We start from the raw sequence: 22,838 nt of genomic DNA, 5'->3' as shown, positions 1-22,838 counted from the left end.
AAAGACAGAGGTCAGAGTTCTTGCCCTTAAGTCACATTAGTAATGAGTTCTTGGTACTTCCCTAGTTGCCCAGTGGTTAAGAATTCCCCTGCCAGTGCAGGGGACACTGGTTGGAGCCCTGGTCCGGGAAGATCCCACATGCCGCGGAGCAACTAAGCCCGTGCAGCACAACTACTGAGCCTGCACTCTAGAGCCCGCAAGCTATAACTACTGAGCCTGCGTGCCAGAACTACTGAAGCCCGCACACCTAGAGCCCGTGCTCCGCAACAAGAGAAATCACTGCAATGAGAAGCCTGCGCATCACAATGAAGAGTAGCCCCGGCTCACTGAAACTAGAGGAAGCCCCCGTGCAGCAACAAAGACCCAACGCAGCCAAAAATAAATAAAAAACCAAAAAAAAGGGTTCTTGCCCTTGACATTAGTATAATGTGGCCGACCACGGTCCGCAGTTCTGCCTAATCGGGTAGTAGATAGGATGATGTGCAAAGAGATGAGAGGGATGTTTTTCTCGGTAGCGCCTACCACTCCAAGCCCAATACCACGAAGGGTGCCCGCTCCATACACCGCACGCAGCGACGCCTCCGACAGGCGGCCTTGTAGCATCTTCCCCGGAAGGTCGACCGCTCAGACCCGGCTTCCCGGTGGGGTGGAGTAGCTCTGGCAGGCGGCGCCCTTTGGCTCTCCTCCTGCCAAGCAGTTCTGAATCATGTTTATGGGACGTTTAATGGGCTCTAATAAAGCAGCTAATAATTCCCTCCCGAGGAAGCAGTGACTGCCTCACACGCCAACGCCTTTACGGGTGAGGCCCCCACCCTGAGGCTGCAGGGCGCGGCTGCCCAACAGCGCCTGCGCCACTGGGTGGCGCCAAAAGCAGCAAAGGCGGCCCCGGCTCCGGAGATGGGCGGAAACCATGGCAACGATAGGGACGTCTGCTACGCCGAGCGTGGTGACCGCGAGGGGAGCGCCCCTAGCGCCGTATTATGACGCGAGCGTCGGCGCGCGGCTTCCGCGGTCTCGCGTGACCGCGGGAGCAGCCTCCGGGCCTGGCAACAGCAGCCACTGCAGAGGCGGGCGGGCGAGGTCAAGATGGTGGCTCCACGGGCGGGGGAGGCGGTGGAGGGAGGAGGAGCCAGACCATAGCCGGCCGGAAACACCGACACCCACAGGCCTCCCGGGAGCCGCCGCTGCTGCCTCCGCCGCCGCCGCCTCCGCCGCCTGCTCCAGCTCGAGAGACGCGAGCGGGCGGCGGGGCGGGCCGTGAGAGAGACACGAGAGGAGGGAGGGCGGGGGCGGAGTCGCCCGCCTTCGCCTCCGCCCCCGGCCGCCGTCCCGGACCCTGCCCCGCGCGGCTCTACCCGGCCCGCCCAGCCCCGGTGTGGCAGCGGCTTATGGCGGCGCTGGGGCCCCCGCAGCAGCAGGTGCGGATGGCCCATCAGCAGGTCTGGGCGGCGCTCGAAGTGGCGCTCCGGGTGCCCTGCCTCTACATCATCGACGCCATCTTCAACTCCTACGATTCCAGCCAAAGCCGGTTCTGCATCGGGCTCCAGATCTTCCTCCGGCTCCTTGGTGAGGGGGACGGGGTAGCCTGCGTCCGGGGACGGCTCCGCGGGCCGAGACGTGCAGGAAGGAGAGGGCAGCCGAGCGCAGGCCGTGGGGTGTGTGTATGTATGTATGTGTGTGTGTGTGTGTACGTACTAGTTTCGCGGGCCGAGACGTGTAAGAGGGAGAGGGCAGCCGCGCGCAGGCGGTGGTGTGTGTGTGTGTGGTGTGTGTGTGTGCGCGCGCGCTGGTTTCGTTTCCCCCCTGGGGGCGTCTTTGCGGGCCGGACGGGAGGAGGAGATGACATTTGTCTCAGAGTTGACAGCGGAGTGGTCCTCCCTGCGAGTCAGTCTCCTGTTCCTTTTTGCCTCTGAGCGAGGGCGGGGAGAAAGCAGCGAGGTGTGAGCATGCGGCTCTGTGCCTGCTGTTTCTCTAGGGGAATGAGTGCTTGACCGCGTTCTATGCGACAGCCTTGGAAAAACAGCAACTCTGCTTACGTTTTTGATCTCGCCGTGTGTGACCTTGGGCTCGTCGTGCCGAGGCCTGGGCCTCAGTTTCCCCCTTTCCAAAATGCAGGGTACTCGTATGTTGTCATTTAAATGACATCCAAACGAAGGAGAATGTCAGACCTTGAAACTGTTAGAAAAATCCTCACGAAGAAGGCGATACTTAAAACGAGTCCTAAAATTTTCCATGAATAGAGAAGAAGGTATTGAGAACGGTTATAAAAACGTGGCTAGGAAATGATAAGACTTGAAAATCAGTGTCTTGGTTGCATATGAATGGAGTGTTAAAAGAATCTTATACTTCACTTCCCATTTTCACTTGCATTACCAGAGTGAGAAGGATTTACGCTTAAAAGAAGTTTTTGAGTAATTGAAACGTGGCAAATTTTGTTGATGAGGTAATTCTTGTGTTAGTTTTTAGTGAGGCTGTGCTTTTGAAGTGTTGCTGAGGACGAGCTGATGGTGAGATCCTTACCAAGCCTGAATTAGGAGCCATCTGTTGCTGCTTTATTCCTACTCTTTAAAAAAGTGGTAATGTTGAGTTTTGTTTATAACAACGCTTTACATTTGCTTGGTACTTTACTTTTGCAGTGCCTTTTCACTGGTATTATCTAACCTAACGTTCAAAAATCCCTCAAAGGAGGGTGGGTGGTGTTATTCTCATTTTACAAGTGAGGAAACTGAGAGATAGAGGTTAAGTGTTTTGCTTTTGATACACAGCAAGTAATTGGTTGCCAGCACCTGGGCTTAATCTTCTGGCATGGTTCGTCTTCCTCCTCAGTACAGCTGCAGTCCAGATACAGAATGCTATAATAATGATTATATGCTAGATCTTAAAACTAACAGATGTGAACGTGATGTTCTTTAGCACAAGACTTCTCAGTAACCCACCAGCTACTTAATCCCAGCCATCCTGCTTACCACTGCAAAATGTAATGCCCTCTTATTTGTGGCAGAAATGGAGCTGTGTGATTTCCAATGTATAGGAATAGCGAATCATTATGTTGTACACCTGAAACTAATATAATGTTATCTATTGATTATACCACAATAAAAAAAGAACATTAGCTAGTTTTAATGTTTTGTACTTAACATATTTTGTTTAATTCTGATAGGGAATACAAGTGAGGTTAGTTAAATAATGTTACAATGAAATTAATAAGAATGGGGACCTGTTGGGAAAGCATTTTATTCCTGCCAGTTAGAAGTCACTCGTTATGATCATAAATTAACAGGCAGTTGCTTGTCTCATTATAGAAAGGTGGTCCCAGCTGAGCCTGATAGATCCCAACCCCTCCCCGCGGTACCTCTCCACGTTAATTGATGACATGCGTGCAGTCAAGACCTGTGCTGACTCCTGGGTTGGGGAGACTGAGAAATGGAGAACACTGATCATTTCTATTCCTGAACCCCACAGGAGAAGAGAGAGTTTGCTAGAGAGAGAGCAGAGGCTCTAGGGAACTTTATGAAATTTGGGATTACCAAGTGTTGTTTTGGGCACTGAATAACCAAATGTATTGTAACATGGACTTGAGGGTGGTAGGAGGGGCTTTCCCTGCTTCTGCTTTGAGAGGAGGGAGGAGGCCATGGTGGAGGAGCTGGGAAAAAGAAACCAAAACAAAACTGGGTTTGAGAGGATTCACATACTCATTCTGCCAGTAGTGTAGCCACTGTCTTGAGTGTTCTTCTGGCATGTAACTACAGAGCCTCTGAGAGCCCCTTGGGGACCAGGTGCTTTAATGCAGTGTGCTCAGAGTTGAGCTTCAGGCTAGGGAGCTTTAAAGGAGTATTTTCTTTAATTAAATCTTTTGTAGTTTAAGAACACTGAATAAAGTAATCTGTTTTCCTTGTACTATATCCATGCTTCTTATTTTTGTAGTAAATCATGGAAGTTTGCATTTGAGAGGTTAAAGAAGAATGTGACCTCAGGCAAGTTACACCTGCTCTGTGCCTCCCTTTTCTTATCGGTACCTTTTTAAAGATGGATCATAATGGTGTATCTCTCTTATAGAGTGTTAAGGGCAACAAATAAGGACATAAGTTCTTGTAACAGTACCTGGAACCTAGTAAGGGCCATTTAATTGTTAGCTACTGGTAAACATGGTAGCTTTAAAAAAATTTTTTTAATACTTCAATTAAGACCATACTGTGTTACAGATATTTCAGTTTTTGGAAGTCATCAGCAAAATGTTGGTGCTGTTTATTTGAAAATTTTGATCCCAGAGTATTCTCTGGGTCAGACTTTATGAGAGATACAAAATATTTTCCCAATCTATCATTTGACTGCTCCTCACATTATGGCAGTGTAATTATGCTAATTTATGACATTTGTAAGAATGATAAAATTATTAAAAACTGCTTTTGGTGGTAAAAAATTTCATCCTGAATAAAAACAAATGTCTTAACTATCTGAGGACCATTCGATGAAGCATCTTATTTGTTATTGAAAGTGACAGGTTTGTGTGTAAAAGATACCAAAGGATGGTTGAAATCAATTGTTCTATCTGGTTAGTTTTTTAATAATTGTAGACCTCTCTGTGCTACTGTATATAAATCTCAAAATTTGTCACTCACCTTTATCCTTAAAATGGAATTGTAAACATGGAAATCTATTCTGTATCCAGTTTTATTTAGTGTCTGAAGAATTTTGTCTCCTACCCCTACAAAAAACTATTACTACTATACTTTTATTTGGTATCAAACTAATAAGAGAATTTCAGCAAGTCAGAATATAAAGCATCTCATTTTGGAGATCCAAATAAGGTCATATCACAATATATATAACTTTTAAGAATATTAAGCTATTCTTAGGAGGTGTTCAATGCTAAATGAAATGCAGCCCAGTGCAGCGTAATGCTGAATTAACAAGTCTAAATCCAAGGCAGAAAATGCAAGCATAGGAGTTTGTTTTAATAGTATTACTCATATAATGACAATTCATTGAAGTGGAAAGTCCTTTCTAAACATAAAAGAAAATCCAGAAGTTACAAGGGTAAATTTGAGTACATAAAAATGAAAAACTTCTTTATGAAAAAATTCTTTTTTTTACAAAGATTCTTAAAAATGACACATTAAGGGGAAAATGTTTGCATCATATTTAGTTGAAGTACTAATAAAAGTTTTACTCTGTCAATAAGAAAAACTTATACTCCCAGAGAAAAATGGGCCCAGGATAAGCATTTCACAGTAAATGAAATGCACATGGTCAATAAGCAAAACAAAAATTACTCAGCCTTATTTATAATTTAACAAATGTAGTTAAAATTTCACTTATGAGATTGGTGAAGAATTCAGAGTTTGAATAAAAACTAGTTTGGCAGAAGTATGGGGAAATAGATGAAGTTAAACAATTTTTGTAAGGTGTTATTTCTATGTAAAGCCATTTGGTGCTATCAACTAAAATTCATCGTATACCTTTTGACTCACAATTCCAGTTCTGAGAACTTGGCCTGAAGATAATAGTTGTGCAAAAACTGTTGGCAAGGATATTCATTGCAGCATTGTTGGTAGTAACAAAACAAAAACAAATTGTTAATCTAAATGTCTATTGAAAGAGAATCTGTTCATTGTACAATATTATCAGTTTCAGCCATGCAATGAAGTTGTTGAAAACAATGAGATAGTTATTTTTGGTGCTGTAGAAAGAACTCAGAAAACCTGTGAAGTGTAAAAACAAAGTGAAGCAGTAGTAATTATGACTGCATTGGGATAGCCTTAGGGGTTCTCAGCAGAGATACCGTTGACATTTTGGATGGGATAATTCTTTGGTGGGGGTGTGGGGACTGTGGCCAGACGACTGGAGGGGAAGGGAGGGTGTGCAAACTGATCCTGGTTGAGAACTACTGAGGTGGACAAATAGCCCAGTAAATAGCACAGAATAGAAAGCCCAGAAACAGACCACCCATGTATGTAGAGAAACTTGATGTGTTTCAGAGGTAGAATTGGAAGTATACAATACATTGAGTTAAATACAGACTGTTAAGTTAGTGGTTATTTAGTTATTCATGTGGAAAAAATTATACTGGATCCCTACCTCACATCAATATATAAATAGTTTGGACTTCCTGGTGGCACAGTGGTTAAGAATCCACCTGCCATTGCAGGGGACACGGGTTCGAGCCCTGGTCCGGGAAGATCCCACATGCCGCGGAGCAACTAAGCCCGTGCGCCACAGCTACTGAGCTTGCGCTCTAGAGCCTGTGACACACCTACTGAAGCCCCTGCACCTAGAACCCGTGCTTCGCAACAAGAGAAGCCACCACGATGAGAAGCCCGCGCACCTCAACGAAGAGTAGCCCCTGCTCACCGCAACTAGAGAACGCCCGCGTGCAGCAACAAAGACCCAACACAGCCAAAATAAATAAATAAATAAATTTATAAAATATATATATAAATAGTTCTAAGTGGATTAATATCTAAATGTGAAAAGCAGAACTTTAAAAGTTTTAGAAGAAAATATAGAATTTTTTTTTTTAGGGTTAGAGTAAGGGAAAAGTTCTTTAGAAATATGTAAAAGCAAATGTATTAAATAATGATTGATAAGTTCAATGATATTAAAATTAAAAACCTCCGTTAATCAGAAGCCAGCATCAGAAAGTGAAAAGAGCGGCCACACACCTGGAGAAGATATTTGCATTACAGATAACTACAAAGAGTCTGTAGTCAGAATATTTTTTAAATGACTACAATTCAATAAGGAAAAACAACTCCGTAAATAATTGAGCAAAAGATAAAACTGGCAATTCACAGAGGAAGAAACATGAATGGTCAGTAAATCGAAAGGTGCCCTCTTTGATGAGTAATCAGAAATGTAATTTTTAGAAAAGGTTAAAAAACTCCACTATTATAATGAGATCTCCTTTGGGTAAAAAGCAAAAACAAGTATTTATCCATGAATGTGTGCTTATTTATGCAAAACTTGGTTAACTTTTCATTTAATACCTATAGGGTTGAACTTTTTAAAAAAATCATGTTCATATATTTCTTTTTAATAAACACATAAAAATTTAATTTAAAAGCAGAATTTATCTTATTAATAAAAAACTTAGAATACCCTTTTTTTAACCTAAAGTAAGAGTTTGATAGAAAAATTTTCTTTATGCTATAGTTTGTCAGGTACACCTACAGACTGACATCCCAAGATGTTTTATTTACTTTGTTCTATATTTCATTGCATATGGTTCCCTTGGGAGTAATGTAGTTAAAACAAACATTTTTGTACTGTTCCGTCTTTATTCTGTCAGGCATTGAAATGTTTTTCCACAGCTTGCTTTAGATTTTATATTAAAGGTATTTAAGGTACCTGGGGAGTTATGTCTTATTTCCTTCTAATTTTTAGTCCCCAACTTCCAGAAAGGTTAAGGGTATGAATGGACTTTACACATAAAAGAATTAAACGCTTTGCTGTGTAACATGCATGGTGGTTTGTTTTTTGTTTTCAGCTTGTTTTGTTTGCTCATTTTTGGTAATCCAAATTGAAAAGGCCCTGAACTCTTTCATGAATTGAGTCCATGTATATCTTCAAAGCTCTGAATTGATTTTGATACCTGCTGTTTTCCTACCTTGAGCACTTTAGTGAAGCTCTCTAATCACTGAAGAATTGGATCCCTGAATTGTGATTCCAGTTAATTCTATGCACCACTGTCCCAAGGTGATTTTTCTTTATAAAGTAGCATTTATATATAGCCTTGATTACTTATTGCAGGTCACTCTTAAATCCTAATGAGGAAACTGTCCTGGGGCTTAATTTTCTTAGGCCTACAGGTTAAATATCAAGAGTTGCATGTCTGAAGTTGTGAAAATGCAATGAAACTTTGATATTATTGACAACACTTCCCGAAGGCCATGAGAGGGAATATTACTTGAGAGACTTGGAAAGTTGACTTTTTTTTCCTGTGAAATGAGAGCTGATTCTACATTCCATACACAGGAACATGAGTATAAAGGAAAAATTTAAGAATTTTAAAAATTAAAATAATTTAAAATAAAATAAAATTAAAATAATTTTATACTATTCTTGAAATGTTTGGTCATTATTAAATCTTGGGGAATAATTTTAATCAAGAAAGAGTAGTATCAGGGGCTTCCCTGGTGGCACAGTGGTTAAGAATCTGCCTGCCAAAGCAGGGAACATGGGTTCGAGCCCTGGTCCGGGAAGGTCCCACATGCCAGGGAGCAACTAAGCCCGTGCGCCACAACTACTGAGCCCGCATGCCATAACTACTAAAGCCTGCACGTCTAGAGCCCGTGCTCCAACAAGAGAAGCCACTGCAATGAGAAGCCCGTGCACCGCAAGGAAGAGTAGTCCCCGCTCACCGCAACTAGAGAAAGCCCGCGCGCAGCAACGAAGACCCAACGCAGCCAAAAATAAAAATAAATAAATTTTAAAAGAAGATTAAATGGAGACAAATCAACTTTAGGGGTGTTTACTTTAAAAAAAAAAAAGTATCAGATTGTTACTTGCTAGGAGACATCCAAACTTTGAGGTTGTAGTCTCACTACATTATTTGTCTATCACACTCTCTTTTGTCCAGAAGTATTTCTAAAACCCAAATAATTCCTTAATCTGTGTAAAAATAAGCATCGGGGAAAACTATTAGAATAAAAAGATCTGGTTATAAGTTACAGCAAAGTTCATGAATATTCACAGGTAAAGATTAATGTACCACTTTGTGAATAGCAAGTTAAAAATAATTTACAGTCCCTGCTTGACTTTCTCCCTTTTAAAAAGTAACATATAATAGAACTGAAGTTATCATGGTTTTGTTTTGACGCATTTTAGGAGATTTAAGTTTTGTTTCAGGAAAAAATACTTTTGTTTTTCTGTGTAGAGAAAGTAAGATTACATATGGCATATGGTGGCTGAGTAAATTCCATTTCCTGTTACTTTCCACAGGAAGGGTTTCTAAACCTGCTCAAAGAAAAAAGCCCATTTTCTTTTGAAAGGGCTCTTTGGGAGGATTATTAGTGGCCCACTTGTTCAGTGAATTGGGTGGTTCTTGCGCAGAGGCTGATGTATCTTCCAGGTGATTGTTTTCTTTTGTTGTCCTTTTCACAAATGATCTGACAAATAGGCACAGTATAAAATTTTAAGTTTGTGGGCAAAGTCATCATTTGGAGGAACTTGGCCCTTGCTTTTAACTGCAGTAGATTGTGGAATGGCTCTATTGTATTATGCAGTGTTGGTCTTGGTTGCATGCTGAAATCAGGTGGATAGATGGATGTTTAATTTGGAGTTTGTCACTTTTTCAGTTCTCCAAGGTCCGATTTCTCAGCTTTGTCTTACCTTATCATAGGTTTCAGTTTCCAGGTGGGCTGTATTTTATGGTTGCCTTTAAAAATAGAACACAGAATTCAACAGAAACGTTTATTTCCCCAATTATTTTATTTTCTACAAAATATTTCGGGATCTATAGATGTAAAAGGTAGGATCCTTGCTTGCTAGTAGGTACCTACTCAGATAACTACAAACTTCAGTGTCAGGTGGCGTATGAGTATTAGGAGTCTCGCCAAGTTCTGTAGATGTGCTGAAGGAACAGTCAGTATCGGGAAAAGTGGGTTTGTAGGATGGGTAGGATTTGAACAGTCAGGGATTTGGGAAGTTGATGGGGCCGTTCTGCCAGGCAAAGAGAAGAATGTAAATACAGCTGTAATCATGGCAGAGAAGGGGTATGTTTGGGAAAGAAATCTGGAGCATTGGTGTGTGTGTTGGGAGGATTATTACTTTAAAGCAAATTGGGTCCTTGAATATTAGGACAAGGAGTGTAGGTTTTAATTGATAGTAATTTCAGAGCTGCTGCAGTATTTTGAGCAGAGACATGAAGAAAGGCAGTTTGGTGATGGCTTGTAGATGGATTTGGATGAGAGAGTTTTCAGAGACAGACTAATAGGTGGGTGTCACTGAGAAAAGGGAGGTATAGGTATTAGTAAAACTTGTCACTGATTGTCAGAGTTTGAGGATGAGGGGCTAGAGGTGCTGTTAGGAGAATAACAATGGTACCTCTGACTGACATTGGAAATCGCGAGGAAGAGCTGTTTGAGGCAAGAGTAGGTTCAGTAGGTTTTAGAAGTTTTGAGTCTTGCAGTTGTCATGTAGAAGTGTAAGTAGGTGAATATTTGGGTGTGGTTCCCATAGCTGAAACCTTGGATAATAATGTTTATCGTAATCTCACTTAAAAATTTGTCAGAGCACCAAAAAAGATGGTGCTGGATGCACAACAGACTATACATTGGTTGCTTACAGAGGGGGGAGGGGGAAGATTTATTAAAACATGTTGTGGTTTTCTGAATGTTACTTTTGTAATTTGAAGAACAGTAAAAAGGGTTGACTATTTGAAGAAAAAGATTCAAACATACAGGAAAAAGGAAACTTGGAGGAAATGTCTGGTATCTGAGGAAAGTATGTACAGAAAAAAAGTGAATTTGGACCTGAAGGAGAATGCTCAAATTTAAGGAGCAGGAAAAATAAGAGCCAGCAGGAGTTCAGTTTGAGTAAAAGGAGGAATTAGGGGTAAGTGTGAAACAAACTTGATTTCCTAAAGAACACGTTTGAGAAAAAGAAATCTCAGATTTAATAGGAACAAGTTTTCCATTTGGGTTACTTTTAATTCTTAATGTTTTTGTAATGGAATTATCTTAAATATTTTTAATAATTGAATATGTTCTTTCAAGTTTCAAACTTCTTAAACTGTATATCATGACAAACTCATCTTGAAGATAATTTAGTAATTTGGTGTCTGGACATATACTACTACTTGAATTACTTTGGAAATTAGAAAATAAGGGGTAGGATTTTTAAGGATAATATGTTTGATCTGTCCTGTTGAACTTTGACTTTACAAAAAACATTTACTGGCCTTTAAGCCTAAACTGTCTTCAGGCTTAACGTTCATCAGTTTGAAAATATACTTCCTTACTAAAGGAAGAATATCATAACTTAATGGAAAAAACATTCTTTAAAAATGTTTCATTCGAATGTCCTTTCTTTTTTTTTTTAGGTATATTTGTATCCAGTATTGTTCTGATCTTGTCACAGCGATCACTTTTCAAGTTTTACATGTACAGCTCAGCCTTTCTATTAGCTGCAACTTCAGTGTTGGTAAATTATTATGCTGCTTTGCACATTGACTTCTATGGCGCCTACAACACATCAGCTTTTGGAATTGAGCTGCTTCCTCGAAAAGGGCCCTCGCTGTGGATGGCACTCATCGTTCTACAGCTAACGTTTGGAATTGGATACATTACACTACTCCAAATTCATTCCGTCTATTCACAGTTAATTATTTTGGATCTCTTGGTTCCTGTAATAGGCTTAATCACAGAGCTACCATTACACATCCGAGAGACTTTAGTTTTTACCTCTTCCTTGATTCTCACGTTAAATACAGTGCTTGTCTTGGCAGTGAAACTTAAGTGGTTTTATTATTCCACAAGATACGTTTATCTTTTAGTAAGGCACATGTATCGAATTTATGGATTACAGTTATTAATGGAGGACACATGGAAGAGGATTCGTTTCCCAGATGTACTGAGAGTCTTTTGGCTAACAAGAATTACAGCTCAGGCTACGGTATTAATGTACATTTTAAGGATGGCAAATGAAACTGATTCCTTCGTTATTTCTTGGGATGATTTCTGGGACCTCATTTGTAATCTTATAATTAGTGGATGTGATTCTACACTCACTGTACTGGGCATGAGTGCTGTAATATCCTCAATAGCCCATTATTTGGGTCTTGGAATATTGGCCTTTATTGGATCAACTGAAGAAGATGACAGGCGGCTTGGCTTTGTAGCACCTGTTTTGTTTTTTATTTTGGCTCTTCAGACTGGTTTAAGTGGGTTAAGACCAGAAGAGAGACTTATTCGCTTAAGTAGAAACATGTGCCTTTTATTAACAGCAGTCCTGCATTTCATCCACGGAATGACGGACCCTGTATTAATGTCTCTCAGTGCCTCTCATGTGTCATCTTTTCGTAGACATTTTCCTGTGCTCTTTGTCTCTGCTTGCCTGTTTATTCTTCCTGTTATACTCAGTTACGTTCTTTGGCATCACTATGCACTAAATACATGGTTGTTTGCAGTTACAGCCTTTTGTGTGGAACTCTGCTTAAAAGTAATTGTTTCTCTCACTGTTTATACGTTATTCATGATTGATGGCTACTATAATGTCCTCTGGGAAAAGCTTGATGATTATGTCTACTATGTTCGTTCAACAGGCAATATTATTGAATTTATATTTGGAGTGGTAATGTTTGGAAATGGGGCTTATACTATGATGTTTGAGTCAGGAAGTAAAATTCGGGCTTGTATGATGTGCTTACATGCCTATTTTAACATCTATTTACAAGCAAAAAATGGCTGGAAGACATTCATGAATCGTAGAACTGCTGTAAAAAAAATTAATTCGCTTCCTGAAATAAAAGGGAGCCGCCTACAAGAAATAGATGATGTATGTGCAATCTGCTATCATGAGTTTACAACATCTGCTCGTATTACACCATGTAATCATTATTTCCATGCACTTTGCCTTCGGAAATGGCTGTACATTCAAGATACTTGTCCAATGTGCCATCAAAAAGTGTACATTGAAGATGATATCAAGGATAATTCAAATATATCTAACAACAATGGATTTATCGCACCCAATGAAAATCCAGAGGAAGCTGTAAGAGAAGCTGCTGCTGAATCTGACAGGGAATTGAATGACGACAGTTCAGACTGTGATGACGACGCTCAAAGAGAAAGAAATGGAGTGATTCAGCACGCAGGCACAGCAGCTGAAGAACTGAATAATGATGATACTGATTAAAACAGCATTTACTAATCACTGAGGTATTTGTTTAAAATTCAGTTCATCCAAAATGGAGTAATATGCTTCATTCAGTGTGTAACCAAGCACAAAAACAGTATCAATGTTGAATCTGTGAATGGTTTTCCGTTTACTGTGATGTGCTACTGTAAATATACCTCTTCAATTACTTCTGGTCTCTTTGGTGACCTATTTAAATTTGTGTACATTATTGTACATAGAATAAAATTTTCACATTTTTATGACAAATGTGAACAAATAACTTTTTAATAGATGTAATAATATGGTGCGTCAACTGTGCCAAAGATTCCTCAATGGAAGTATATAATGTATCTAACTCTGGACCCTAGTTTTTCTTTAAAATGGGTGGGAGAGAATAAAAATGCAAATCAGGGGAAACCGTATTAAATCAAAGAAATCAGAGAATTTGGACCAACCAGAGGATAAATGCTAAATGTAGAGTATTTTTAAAACTAAGGAAAAAAATAGGCTGCCAGAAGTGATTGAGACACTTTTTTGAAATTTGAGAGTAGCATTGTGGTTGAGCTGGGTTTGAAAGTCACAATTCGGAGAGTGTGTGAGTTGAGAAACAGGCTTATTTATATATCAACTAACCTTTGGTATAAACCAGGATGTGCTATTTTGATGTAAAAATCACTATATTTGTTAGCCAGTCTGTTTGCAGAGTTGACGTAAAATTGTCCTTTTGAACTTTTGAAGAGATTACAACATGAAATATTTGGGGGTTTTCACTATTTTAAACTAAGACATTAAGTGACTTTAAAAAATTCTCATCTGACTTCATGGGTGGCATACAGTGATATAATACCTCTTTAGACAACTTCCAGAGAATTCCTTTATTGAAACTTTTAAGTTTTACCATGAAATCTTATGTACATGATGGAAAAATGGGAGACACATACCAGTTACATGTCAGGAAAAAATATTTTAATAGTGTTGTTATATAGCGTATTGGCTAGTTCCAGTGGATCTTCATCTCTTACTGCTGACATTATTTCCAGTATTTGACTAAAACAGAACAAAAATGGATGGTTACATTTCTAAGTACATATTCTGTTTTAAAGGTATTATCTTTTTTCACATAAAGGAAAAGATGCTGTTTTAGCATCTTTTAACATAAAAAGCCAGACAGGCGTTAAAGTTTTCAGCAACGTTAACAGAAAGTTTAACTGCTAGGATATTTAAAACAGAGCAGTTAAAGACAAATTTCTGAGACAGTCTTGCATATAACTAGAGCCAGGCACCACGTTCAAGTAAATTACAAAACCAGCCCATATTATGTGTACCACAATTGCGGAATTAACCCAGTGGAAATGAAGAGTCCTTTTAAACTGTGGGTTAATTACACATCATTAGTGGGTCATGATGCGCTTTTAAAAAATAAAAAGGAAAAGCACACTGCATTTAGTAAGGCAAGTACTGTTTCATTTTTGTTTGGGTTTTATTTATACATGCAAGTGTACTGAGTCACAGTGTGGTACTGTGGGGATAGCAGGTAAAGTCTGAAAGCCACTGCTTAGAGAACTGGTCGTAAAGGACAGCAAGAAATTGCTGCATCACCACCAGCAGAGTGACAACAAAGGAAGTTAGAGCAAGTTACTTAGAACAATGTATGGTTATTAGGGGGGATGGGGAGAGAGAACGTCCTATGTTTTTCCCTTCAACAGAAAGGTGTGAATCTTTGTTTCTTTGCCTAGAATAATGATAATTATCAGTAGCTGTTTTCTAGCAATATTATATGTAGACAATATTTCTTATACATGAATTAGAAAGTTCAGAGTCAGAATTAGACATTGAAGTATTATTCTTTGTCTTAAGCTTTTTGTTCCCTTTATGGGTTTTTAAAATATGAACATCTAAAGGAATCAGGGACAGAGATTACAGATTAACTGGAACTTTTAAATTCTATAGGAGTAACAAAAGCCTTGTTTATATTAAATGAACTGACTACACAGTTTTTATCTGACAGTCAAACTAGGCTAAAAGCAAATCTGTTAACACTGAAAGTGACACTAAAGATTCAATTTTCTTAGCAAACTAGATTTTTCTTCTGTTAACTACTTGGAATTGGAAATTAATACATAATACTGGGAAATCAGTATGATTCCTGCCACCAATCTCCCTTCTGGTCCTTTCTCCACACTGATACCAGTTTATAGCTTTCCTGCTTAAAATCCTTTGGGTTCTGATAAAATCTAAATTCCTAAGGGTGGCACACAAAAGCCCTCACTCTCTGGCCTTACAGTACCTTCTCTATCACTTACCGAGCATCCTACTTTATGCCACACTGCAGTCACTGTTCCAAGCTCTTCTTCAGTCTGCCTTCGCTGAAGGTGTTTGTCTTGGTCTGGCCTAACTCCTGGTCCAACTTAGTAAACAGATGAAATGTCACCTTAGTTAAGCACTCCATTTCCCCTCAGGGCAGGCAGCTGCTCTGTCCTATGGTCCCAGTTATATGTTTATACCTCTATAACAGCACTACTATCTTGGATTATACTTTTTATCTGCTTGTTTGCTCTAGGAGGATCCTTGTCAGACTTGGTTACCGCCTTAACCAAAGTGCCTGGCACAGTGTACCTACTCATCTGGTGGGATGAGGGTGGGAACGTTCTTGATTCTTCTGTGTAGTCTCAGTAACTTGTACCTTTCCTGATATTTGGCAAGAGCTCCAAAATGTATTTCAAGGAATTTATAATCTAATGGGGGCGGGGGGGGCAGAGATCTCTATACAAATAATTAGAACATAAAACTCTTAACAGATGGAGTTTATAAAAATGACTTTGTAAGTAGGAATTAACTTGCTAATTAGTATTTCGCATTAGACTAGGGGCATGTGTATTTCTGAAATGTGGTTTAAAATTTTTCAGTTTGCAAATGTTGATTTTCCCAAGCTCTGCCTACTCAGAACTGGTATTCATGATTGCAGTAGATACTCAAAAGCCTTCTTGGTTCTTAATAGTCTGCATTTAGAAACACCTTAAAATTTTGTCTTGAAAATATGCAGCTAAAGTCAACAGCTATACTTTTACTTAACGATTAAGGCAGTGTGGAAAACCAATTTAGATACACTGTTGGCAACTACTTCCTCTAAGCTGGCTGCTGGAAAACTGCCAGTTTCTTGTCTCTAGTGTCCTTTTAAATCTCCAAAGAATTACTGAAATGTCTCTGGACTGAACTTGCAAGTACCTACATTTCATAAAAATTACAAGTGTTTCTTTACTAATCAGAGTTTAAATATATTCCTCACCCTACAGATTTTAAAACATTCAGTTTCAAAGTCTTTGCCAACACCAGCATGTTAATAAAGGAAAATCTTTCCAGTGTATCTTTATAGAATAATTCTTTTTCTGCTCAGAATTTTAGATCTGGCTTATCTAATATACTCTTACCTGTTAAAACTACTAAAAAAAGATGGAGCATATTAAAGGAATTACTACAACAATCCAATCCAGTTGCCTCAACTGGTAAGCCATACTAGATTGATACAGTCAGATTTAAATTACTGCTTGTGCAACAAAAGAAACTGGATGACGGGCCCATTAAAATAAACTTTTCCTATAAATTACAATATGCTGTACAGCTCCTTAGCAGTTAGATGTGTAATACGCCCCTTTTCACATGTGCTCTGTATTAGTTAAAAAAATGATTCTGAATTAGTTTTTTTTTTCCCTAGGAAATAAAATTCTATAAAGTTCTGCCCTTTTTCTCGGTTGGAAAAAGGAAATCATTTCTATAATTTGTCCTTTTGTTCAGAGGCTTAAAGAACTGTGTTATTTCTCAGGTTCATTCAAGCTGTCAAATCACTTAAAATACAGATACCATTAAAAAAAGGTCTTCTGCTAAGACTGTGCTTTTATACATCAGCAGGAAACCTGCAAGATAACAGAACTTAAGCCAGGTAAGGTGATTCTATGTATGGATAGCTTTAAGATCTTTTTCCCTCCCTACAAAATGACAAATGACCAAAATCACATGAAGTTCTTACTCTGTAATAAAACCACTCTGGGTTGAGAGGATATGAAAAAAGGAGCTGATACACAGCAATTAGGCACGAATTCCTCCAAATCACTGCATTAAAATGGTGTTTGATAACTTCACTTGGATTTCACCCAACTTTAATTCTGTCCCTTGAGTTCATTTTGTAAATGGCATTTGATGGTTGACTTCAATGTTCTGGAGACCATGAAAACAAAATACTTACATTATATGGCAGGGTTCATTTCTGTCTTTCAAACAGTGCCCATTTTCCCACTTCTTTTTGGTGGGAAATGAAGTTTTTATATATTTTGATCCAGCGTGTGTACTTTTGACTCCACACCAAGGTGCATCTAGAGTTAAGCGAAGAAAGCGAAGAAAGAGAAATCTCTCAAAGAGATTTTTACCTTTTTAAATTATTGTTTTTTTAATGAATATTATTAAACTATTATATAACCTCTCAAATATACACCATGATTCAGCTTAAAAAATGGTAAAAGGCAACAGAAAACAGCTTTAAGAAAAGTACAAGATAAAATCTTGAACTGTACAAATTCTTAAACTTTTATTTTTTTCCCCACTAACAGTATTGTTGGTGTATGGTATGCTTTAAAGAATCTAAAGCTAAAAGAAATACAACTGTAACATGAAAACATTTAAGTTAAACTTCTGTTTGCCCCTACTGAATGTAAAACAGTGGCTTTGATTTTTTTTGTTTTTTGTTTGTTTTTTTTTGGCCGTGCCACGTGGCATGCGGGATCCTAGTTCCCTGATGACCAGGGATCGAACCCCATCCCCCCTCCAGTGGAAGCTTAACCACTGGACGGCCAGGGAAGTCCCAAAAACAGCGGCTTTGAATACTGGGATTATTTACTTAACCTAAATCTCTAATAAAGAATTGTAATAGCTTACACATTTTACAACCATTGTATTTTTAATAAGATAATTTAGTTTTCATGACTCCCCAAGGAAATACACCTGATTTCTTCAGAATGGCTCAGTCTTGACTTTACTAAAAAAGTCCATGTGTATAAGAAGAGCCTTGAGTTCAGGGTAGAGAGAAAATTTTTAGCTTCTAACTTTGTCTTACTTCGAGAGGCAGCAGATTAATTGCTAAAATTCTTAAATCCAATTGATTTGTTTGCACTTTACTTAAAAAATATTGTACAATTAAGCCATTACAAAGAAGACATTGTTTAAAAAAAATTCTGAATAGTTTTTGAAAGCCTGAGGTGAAATACTTAGTTAAGACTCCTGTTTAATACAACAGCCTCCTTAGTTACCACATGGTCTGACGTTCCATTCTTAAGTGCTTAGGCTTAGTCAGACTTCTAAAATTGAAAAACTCGCTTGTGTAAATATTTTCCATTACAGCTCCCAAAGACTTCCTGAAAAGTATAATTGTTGAGGTTGAGCATGCTAATAAAATAATACTTGTTTACTTTTCTCTAGCTGTTTTTGGGTATGGTTTAATATGAAAATTAAGTTCTAAAAGCAAACTTACCAGTCTCAATCATTAATTTTTCACTAGGTATTGACTTCAGAACTTCCAGATTAGCCTCAGTTTTCAGTGAGCTTGGAAAAAAAAAGTTATTCATATATAAAATAAAAAGGTGCATTTAATGAACAACTTTTTCATATTATAAACTTGTCTAAAACAGATTACAGAACTAACCCAAAATCCTGAAACAAAACTTTGGTTGGCTACAATGGAAGTATATTTTAGAAAGTATTTGCACATTCCCATCCTTACAGAATCCAGGTTAAGATCTATTCCAACCAGATCCTGCCTTTAGGGGGTGCAATTTTTTGTGCCTATCAGTTGATCGTCCAATAACTTTCTGTAACAGTCTATGTTAAACAATTCTTTGAAAAGAATTTATTTGCGTCTCTGGGTAATTTGCATAATTTAGAGCTCATAAGGCTGCATTTGAAGGTATGGCCAATTTCTTTATGGGCCAAATACCCAGGGATTCACTGGTATGAAGGAATCAGATACTCAAGGTTCATGTTTCACTAATCAGAAATAGAATCTTCACAAAGGATGAAAATCACAATCACTGTTAGAACTATTAGTATTTAACATGGTATGAAACTAGAAAGCTGGTTAGGAGATGCCAGTTTTATTATTCCTGTTTAGACCCCACCACAACCCACCCCCAAATCTGGAAACTTTTAAGATCTTCCATTACTCCTGATATTCTGAAACGTGATAATGTTTCCAGGCATAAAACCTTTTCATCCATTTAGGCAGCTGGAATCTTCCAATTTAGACTCTTCCCCACCCCTAACTGGGAACACATTATGGAAAAACAGGACTTTTCCTCTTTCATTTTCTTTCTTCTCTCTGGGACTTCTGTTAGTCAATTTGAGGACTCCTGAATTGGTCTCCGAGGCCCTGTTTCTTTCATACCTTTTTTTCTGGGGAATTAATTTTCATTTTCACACCCTGAGATAGGATTATTGGTTCCAATTCTCTCTCATTTGACAGAATTACATATCTGCACCCTTGCCATGATTTCGTAGTAGGAAGAAGGAACCTGAATCTGGCCATGGCCTCAAGATTTGCTTTGACCAATGGGATGATATGGCCAAGAGGCTTGGAATGCACTTTCGTGATTTGCAATGGCACCCTCATGATCTGAGATTAGCGTGCACTAAGTAACTGTTACCTCTTCAGCCTGGGCATCCCGAATGAAAACACATGGCGAAGATCTGAACCCAACATGGAGCCTGTGGCAGAGCTCACCTCTATCAATTAAACCCCAGCTGATCCAAAGACCCATGAGTGTTTAAAAAAAAAAAAGTTTACTGTAATATGTCAGTGAGTTTTGGGATGGTTTGCTATATATGTGATGACTAATACTGTCCTTATGTTGCATTTTTAACTTCAGGACTTGATATAACTTTTCATTATGGAGAGTTTCAAATATACACATAACTAGAATAACACAGCACCCCCTTCTCCATGTATCTATTACCTATAGCCCCATCAATTATCAACTCCTGGACGATCCCGTCCCACCCACTGAATGCTTTCCTCTGGGATCGACATAAGCATTCCAAGTCTTAGTCCTCAATAATCTGGTTTGTTCAGTTTTCTTGAGAAAAAATTACTTTTCCCCCGAGTATAAATGCTTGCTGCTTCTGTACTCTGTGCATGGGAGTGGATATGGGGATCGGTATCTTTCTCTATATAGGCCTTCAATCACCCTGTTTTGGTCGCCATTCTAAGCCCGGAGCCTTTCTGGGATTCTGTCTGCTACACCTGCTCCCATCTCCTCTGAGGCCCTTTAGTGGTACAGGCGTCTAAGTTTTCTCTTCCAATTTAATCTGTCTTCCAGAAATCTACAAAACATTTCTCCGTTAGCAAAACTTTGGCCTTTTTTTCTTTACTTTTCCTTTTTGAATATAATTTGTTTTTAGCAGCATTTTAGGAGGGGTAGGAGGGAAATGTGTGTCTGGTTTACCGTAAGTACCAGCCTTTTGTTAGTGTTCTCTAGAAAAAAACAAAATTCTTATTTTCAGCCAGCTTAATACTTGGTCAATATATTTTCTAAAATATGCTGATATATTTGATATGGATACTAAATTTAAAACATGACCAAATTTTTGGAGTATTTGCATATTTTTAATCTCATGAAAACAAATTGTCTGATTGACTCTTTTCCTACATATATTAATGCTTGTAAAAACTGATCTACACAGACATAGAAAACAAACTTATGGTTACCAAAGGGGAAAGGGAGGCGGGGAGGGATAAACTGGGTGTATGGTATTAACAGATGTACACTACCATATATAAACAGACAAACGAGAAGGATTTGCTGTATAGCACGGGGAACTATATTCAATATCTTGTCATAAACTATAATGGAAAAGATGTACAACTGAGTCACTTTGCTGTACACTTGAAACAATATTTAAATAAACTACACATCAGTTAAAAAAACTGATCTAAATACAGAACTATATACTATCAGAAGAAATATTTTTAATCAAAGCCAGAATCTCTATTAAGGTTTCCCATTTAAGGAAGAGCATGTGCATAATTCTGTGGTCAAATTTGAAACTTTCCCATTTTCTTGGGGGGAAAAATTCTAATTTAATCCTTAGAAACCAAAGACTATATCATAATGTAAACAGATTAAATTACCATACCCCAGAAACTCAGATTAAGACTACTCTAAACTGAATTTCAAAAGAAGAACAGAAATATTGACTTCGACTAAATAAACTACTGACCCATTAATTCTGAGTTAACGTAGGAGAAAAAAAATCTCAAGTAATTAGCTTAAAGCCAAGTCTTTATAAAGTCAAGATCACTTAGAAACCTCTAAGACAGACGTACAGTTCAAGTTTGTGAAATAAAGGTCTCTACCCCCTTCTCTTGAAAATCATCCCAAAATAAGAAGAAACAGCATATTTTGATGAAACTAGGAGACATTTCTAACTCCTCATCACAAAATATAAAGCAGAAAGTAGACAGAGAAGTGGTAAACGATCTATGTTTACGTGTTAAGTGACTTAAGTGCTATGTGTCTGTAGAGGGATACTGAAGATAAGCCAACCAATTCTCCCAAGGAAGTTCTAAGAACTGGAAGAACTAGGTACCTAGAAAGGATGGGGTAGGGCAGAGGACTGAAATGGGGATTGCTTGAAAAGTCAGGGTAAAGAGAAGATGGGATTCTCAGATTACTTCCCAATAAATTGGTGCAGAGATGACAACTGCCCTGTACCCTGGCCCGAGAGAGAGAGGCAGAGACAGAGAGAGAGGCAGAGACAGAGAGAGAGATGTGTGCCGTCTCTGGACTGGAAGACAAGCAGCACGGAGGAGGGCAGGGTGAGGCATGGACTAGAAATGGAGACTGACTGCTTACTGAACGGAGACATCCCCTCTCCAGCACCATCCTGCTCCAAAACATAGGTATGTTTATGAATTCTCATCCCATTTTCCCACCAGGGATCAGAGGAGCCCTCTCTGGAGAAACTGAACAAACCCAGAGGAAGATCTTGACAAGCTGACACTAAGGATTCCCCGGCGAGAAAGTCAGTTGGCCATCTGTGGGCCTGCAGTTGATGGGCTATCTCCCCACGGAGCTTCCAACAGCTTTTCCCCCTTCACTCTTAAAATATACAGCAAAGAACTGCCTGACATTTGAAGAAAGCCCCTATCATGATAGAGACCAAAACAGAGAGGAAAAGGAACTCAGAGGAAATAAAAGCATTAAATGGCATATATATATATCTTCAGAGAGATGGGAAGATGCTGCATCTACCAAACAAGAATATGGTAGGAAAGAAAACGAGAGCTTTCAGAGACTGAAAACAAAAGCTTAAGTAAGTTTCCTTAAAAAGCTGAAAAAGGGAATTCCCTGGCAGTCCAGTGGTTAGGACTCCAGGCTTCCACTGCAGGGAGCACAGGTTTGATGCCTGTTCGGGGAACTAAAATCCTGCAAGCGGTGTGGTACAGCCAAAAAAAAAAAAAGGTTGAAAAATAAAGCACTTGTTTGAGAGGAGAAAAAAAATTAGAAATTGTAGAATAAAAAAATGAGATCAGGGACTTCTCTGGTGGCGCAGTGGTTAAGAATCCACCTGCCAATGCAGGGGACATGTGTTAGAGCCCTGGTCCAGGAAGATCCCACATGCCATGGAGCAACTAAGCCCGTGTGCCACAGCTACTGAGCCTGCACTCTAGAGCCCGTGAGCCACAACTACTGAGCCCACGTGGTGCAACTACTGAAGCCCGTGCGCCTAGGGCCTGTGCTCTGCAACAAGAGAAGCCACAGCAATAAGAAACCCACGCACCGCAATGAAGAGCAGCCCCGCTCGCCGCAACTAGAGAAAGCCCACGCATTGCAACAAAGACCCAACACAGCCAAAAATCAATCAATCAATAAATAATTTTAAAAAATGAGATCAGAGTATCAGCCTGGGAGGTCCAAAGAAAGAATAGAAAAAAAAAAAATTGAGAAAACTTCTCAGGC

General features: G+C 39.1%; 2 protein-coding genes across 10 annotated transcripts in view; one reads left to right on the top strand and one right to left on the bottom strand.

Moving 5' to 3' along the window:
- The first annotated feature begins 1,055 nt into the window (after positions 1-1,055).
- On the top strand, positions 1,056-22,386 carry RNF139 (ring finger protein 139). 5 transcript variants are annotated; one of them, XM_029222979.1, is made up of 3 exons: positions 1,160-1,566; positions 11,042-12,878; positions 21,815-22,386. In XM_029222979.1, exons 1-2 carry the CDS (start codon positions 1,389-1,391, stop codon positions 12,853-12,855), a joined length of 1,992 nt encoding a protein of 663 aa, XP_029078812.1. In that variant the 5' UTR covers positions 1,160-1,388; the 3' UTR covers positions 12,856-12,878; positions 21,815-22,386. The 5 variants fall into 5 exon arrangements, with proteins under 5 accessions (XP_029078811.1, XP_029078812.1, XP_029078813.1 ...); XM_029222980.1 differs by lacking the exon at positions 21,815-22,386 and adding an exon at positions 16,658-17,069; XM_029222978.1 differs by lacking the exon at positions 21,815-22,386 and having other exon boundaries at positions 1,056-1,566; positions 11,042-13,104.
- The window catches only part of TATDN1 (TatD DNase domain containing 1), a 38,228-nt gene continuing 29,075 nt past the window's right edge, over positions 13,686-22,838 (bottom strand). For 3 of the 5 annotated variants that reach the window (XM_029222985.1, XM_029222983.1, XM_029222984.1), the window contains 3 exons: positions 18,356-18,426; positions 17,078-17,204; positions 13,686-13,884 (listed from right to left, as the gene is read on the bottom strand). In XM_029222985.1, the coding sequence (XP_029078818.1) occupies positions 13,782-13,884; positions 17,078-17,204; positions 18,356-18,426 (301 nt within the window). In that variant the 3' untranslated portion in view covers positions 13,686-13,781. Of the gene's footprint in view, positions 13,885-15,140; positions 15,245-17,077; positions 17,205-18,355; positions 18,427-22,838 lie in introns of all 5 variants that reach the window. The other 2 variants (XR_003793569.1, XR_003793570.1) reach the window with 2 other exon arrangements.

Source organism: Monodon monoceros, unplaced genomic scaffold (genome assembly GCF_005190385.1).
Source record: "Monodon monoceros isolate NGI ecotype Baffin Bay Population unplaced genomic scaffold, NGI_Narwhal_1 Super_Scaffold_14, whole genome shotgun sequence".
NCBI lineage: Eukaryota > Metazoa > Chordata > Mammalia > Artiodactyla > Monodontidae > Monodon > Monodon monoceros.
The sequence above is the reverse complement of the archived record's forward strand: the minus strand, read 5'-3'. Positions and strand labels throughout refer to the sequence as shown.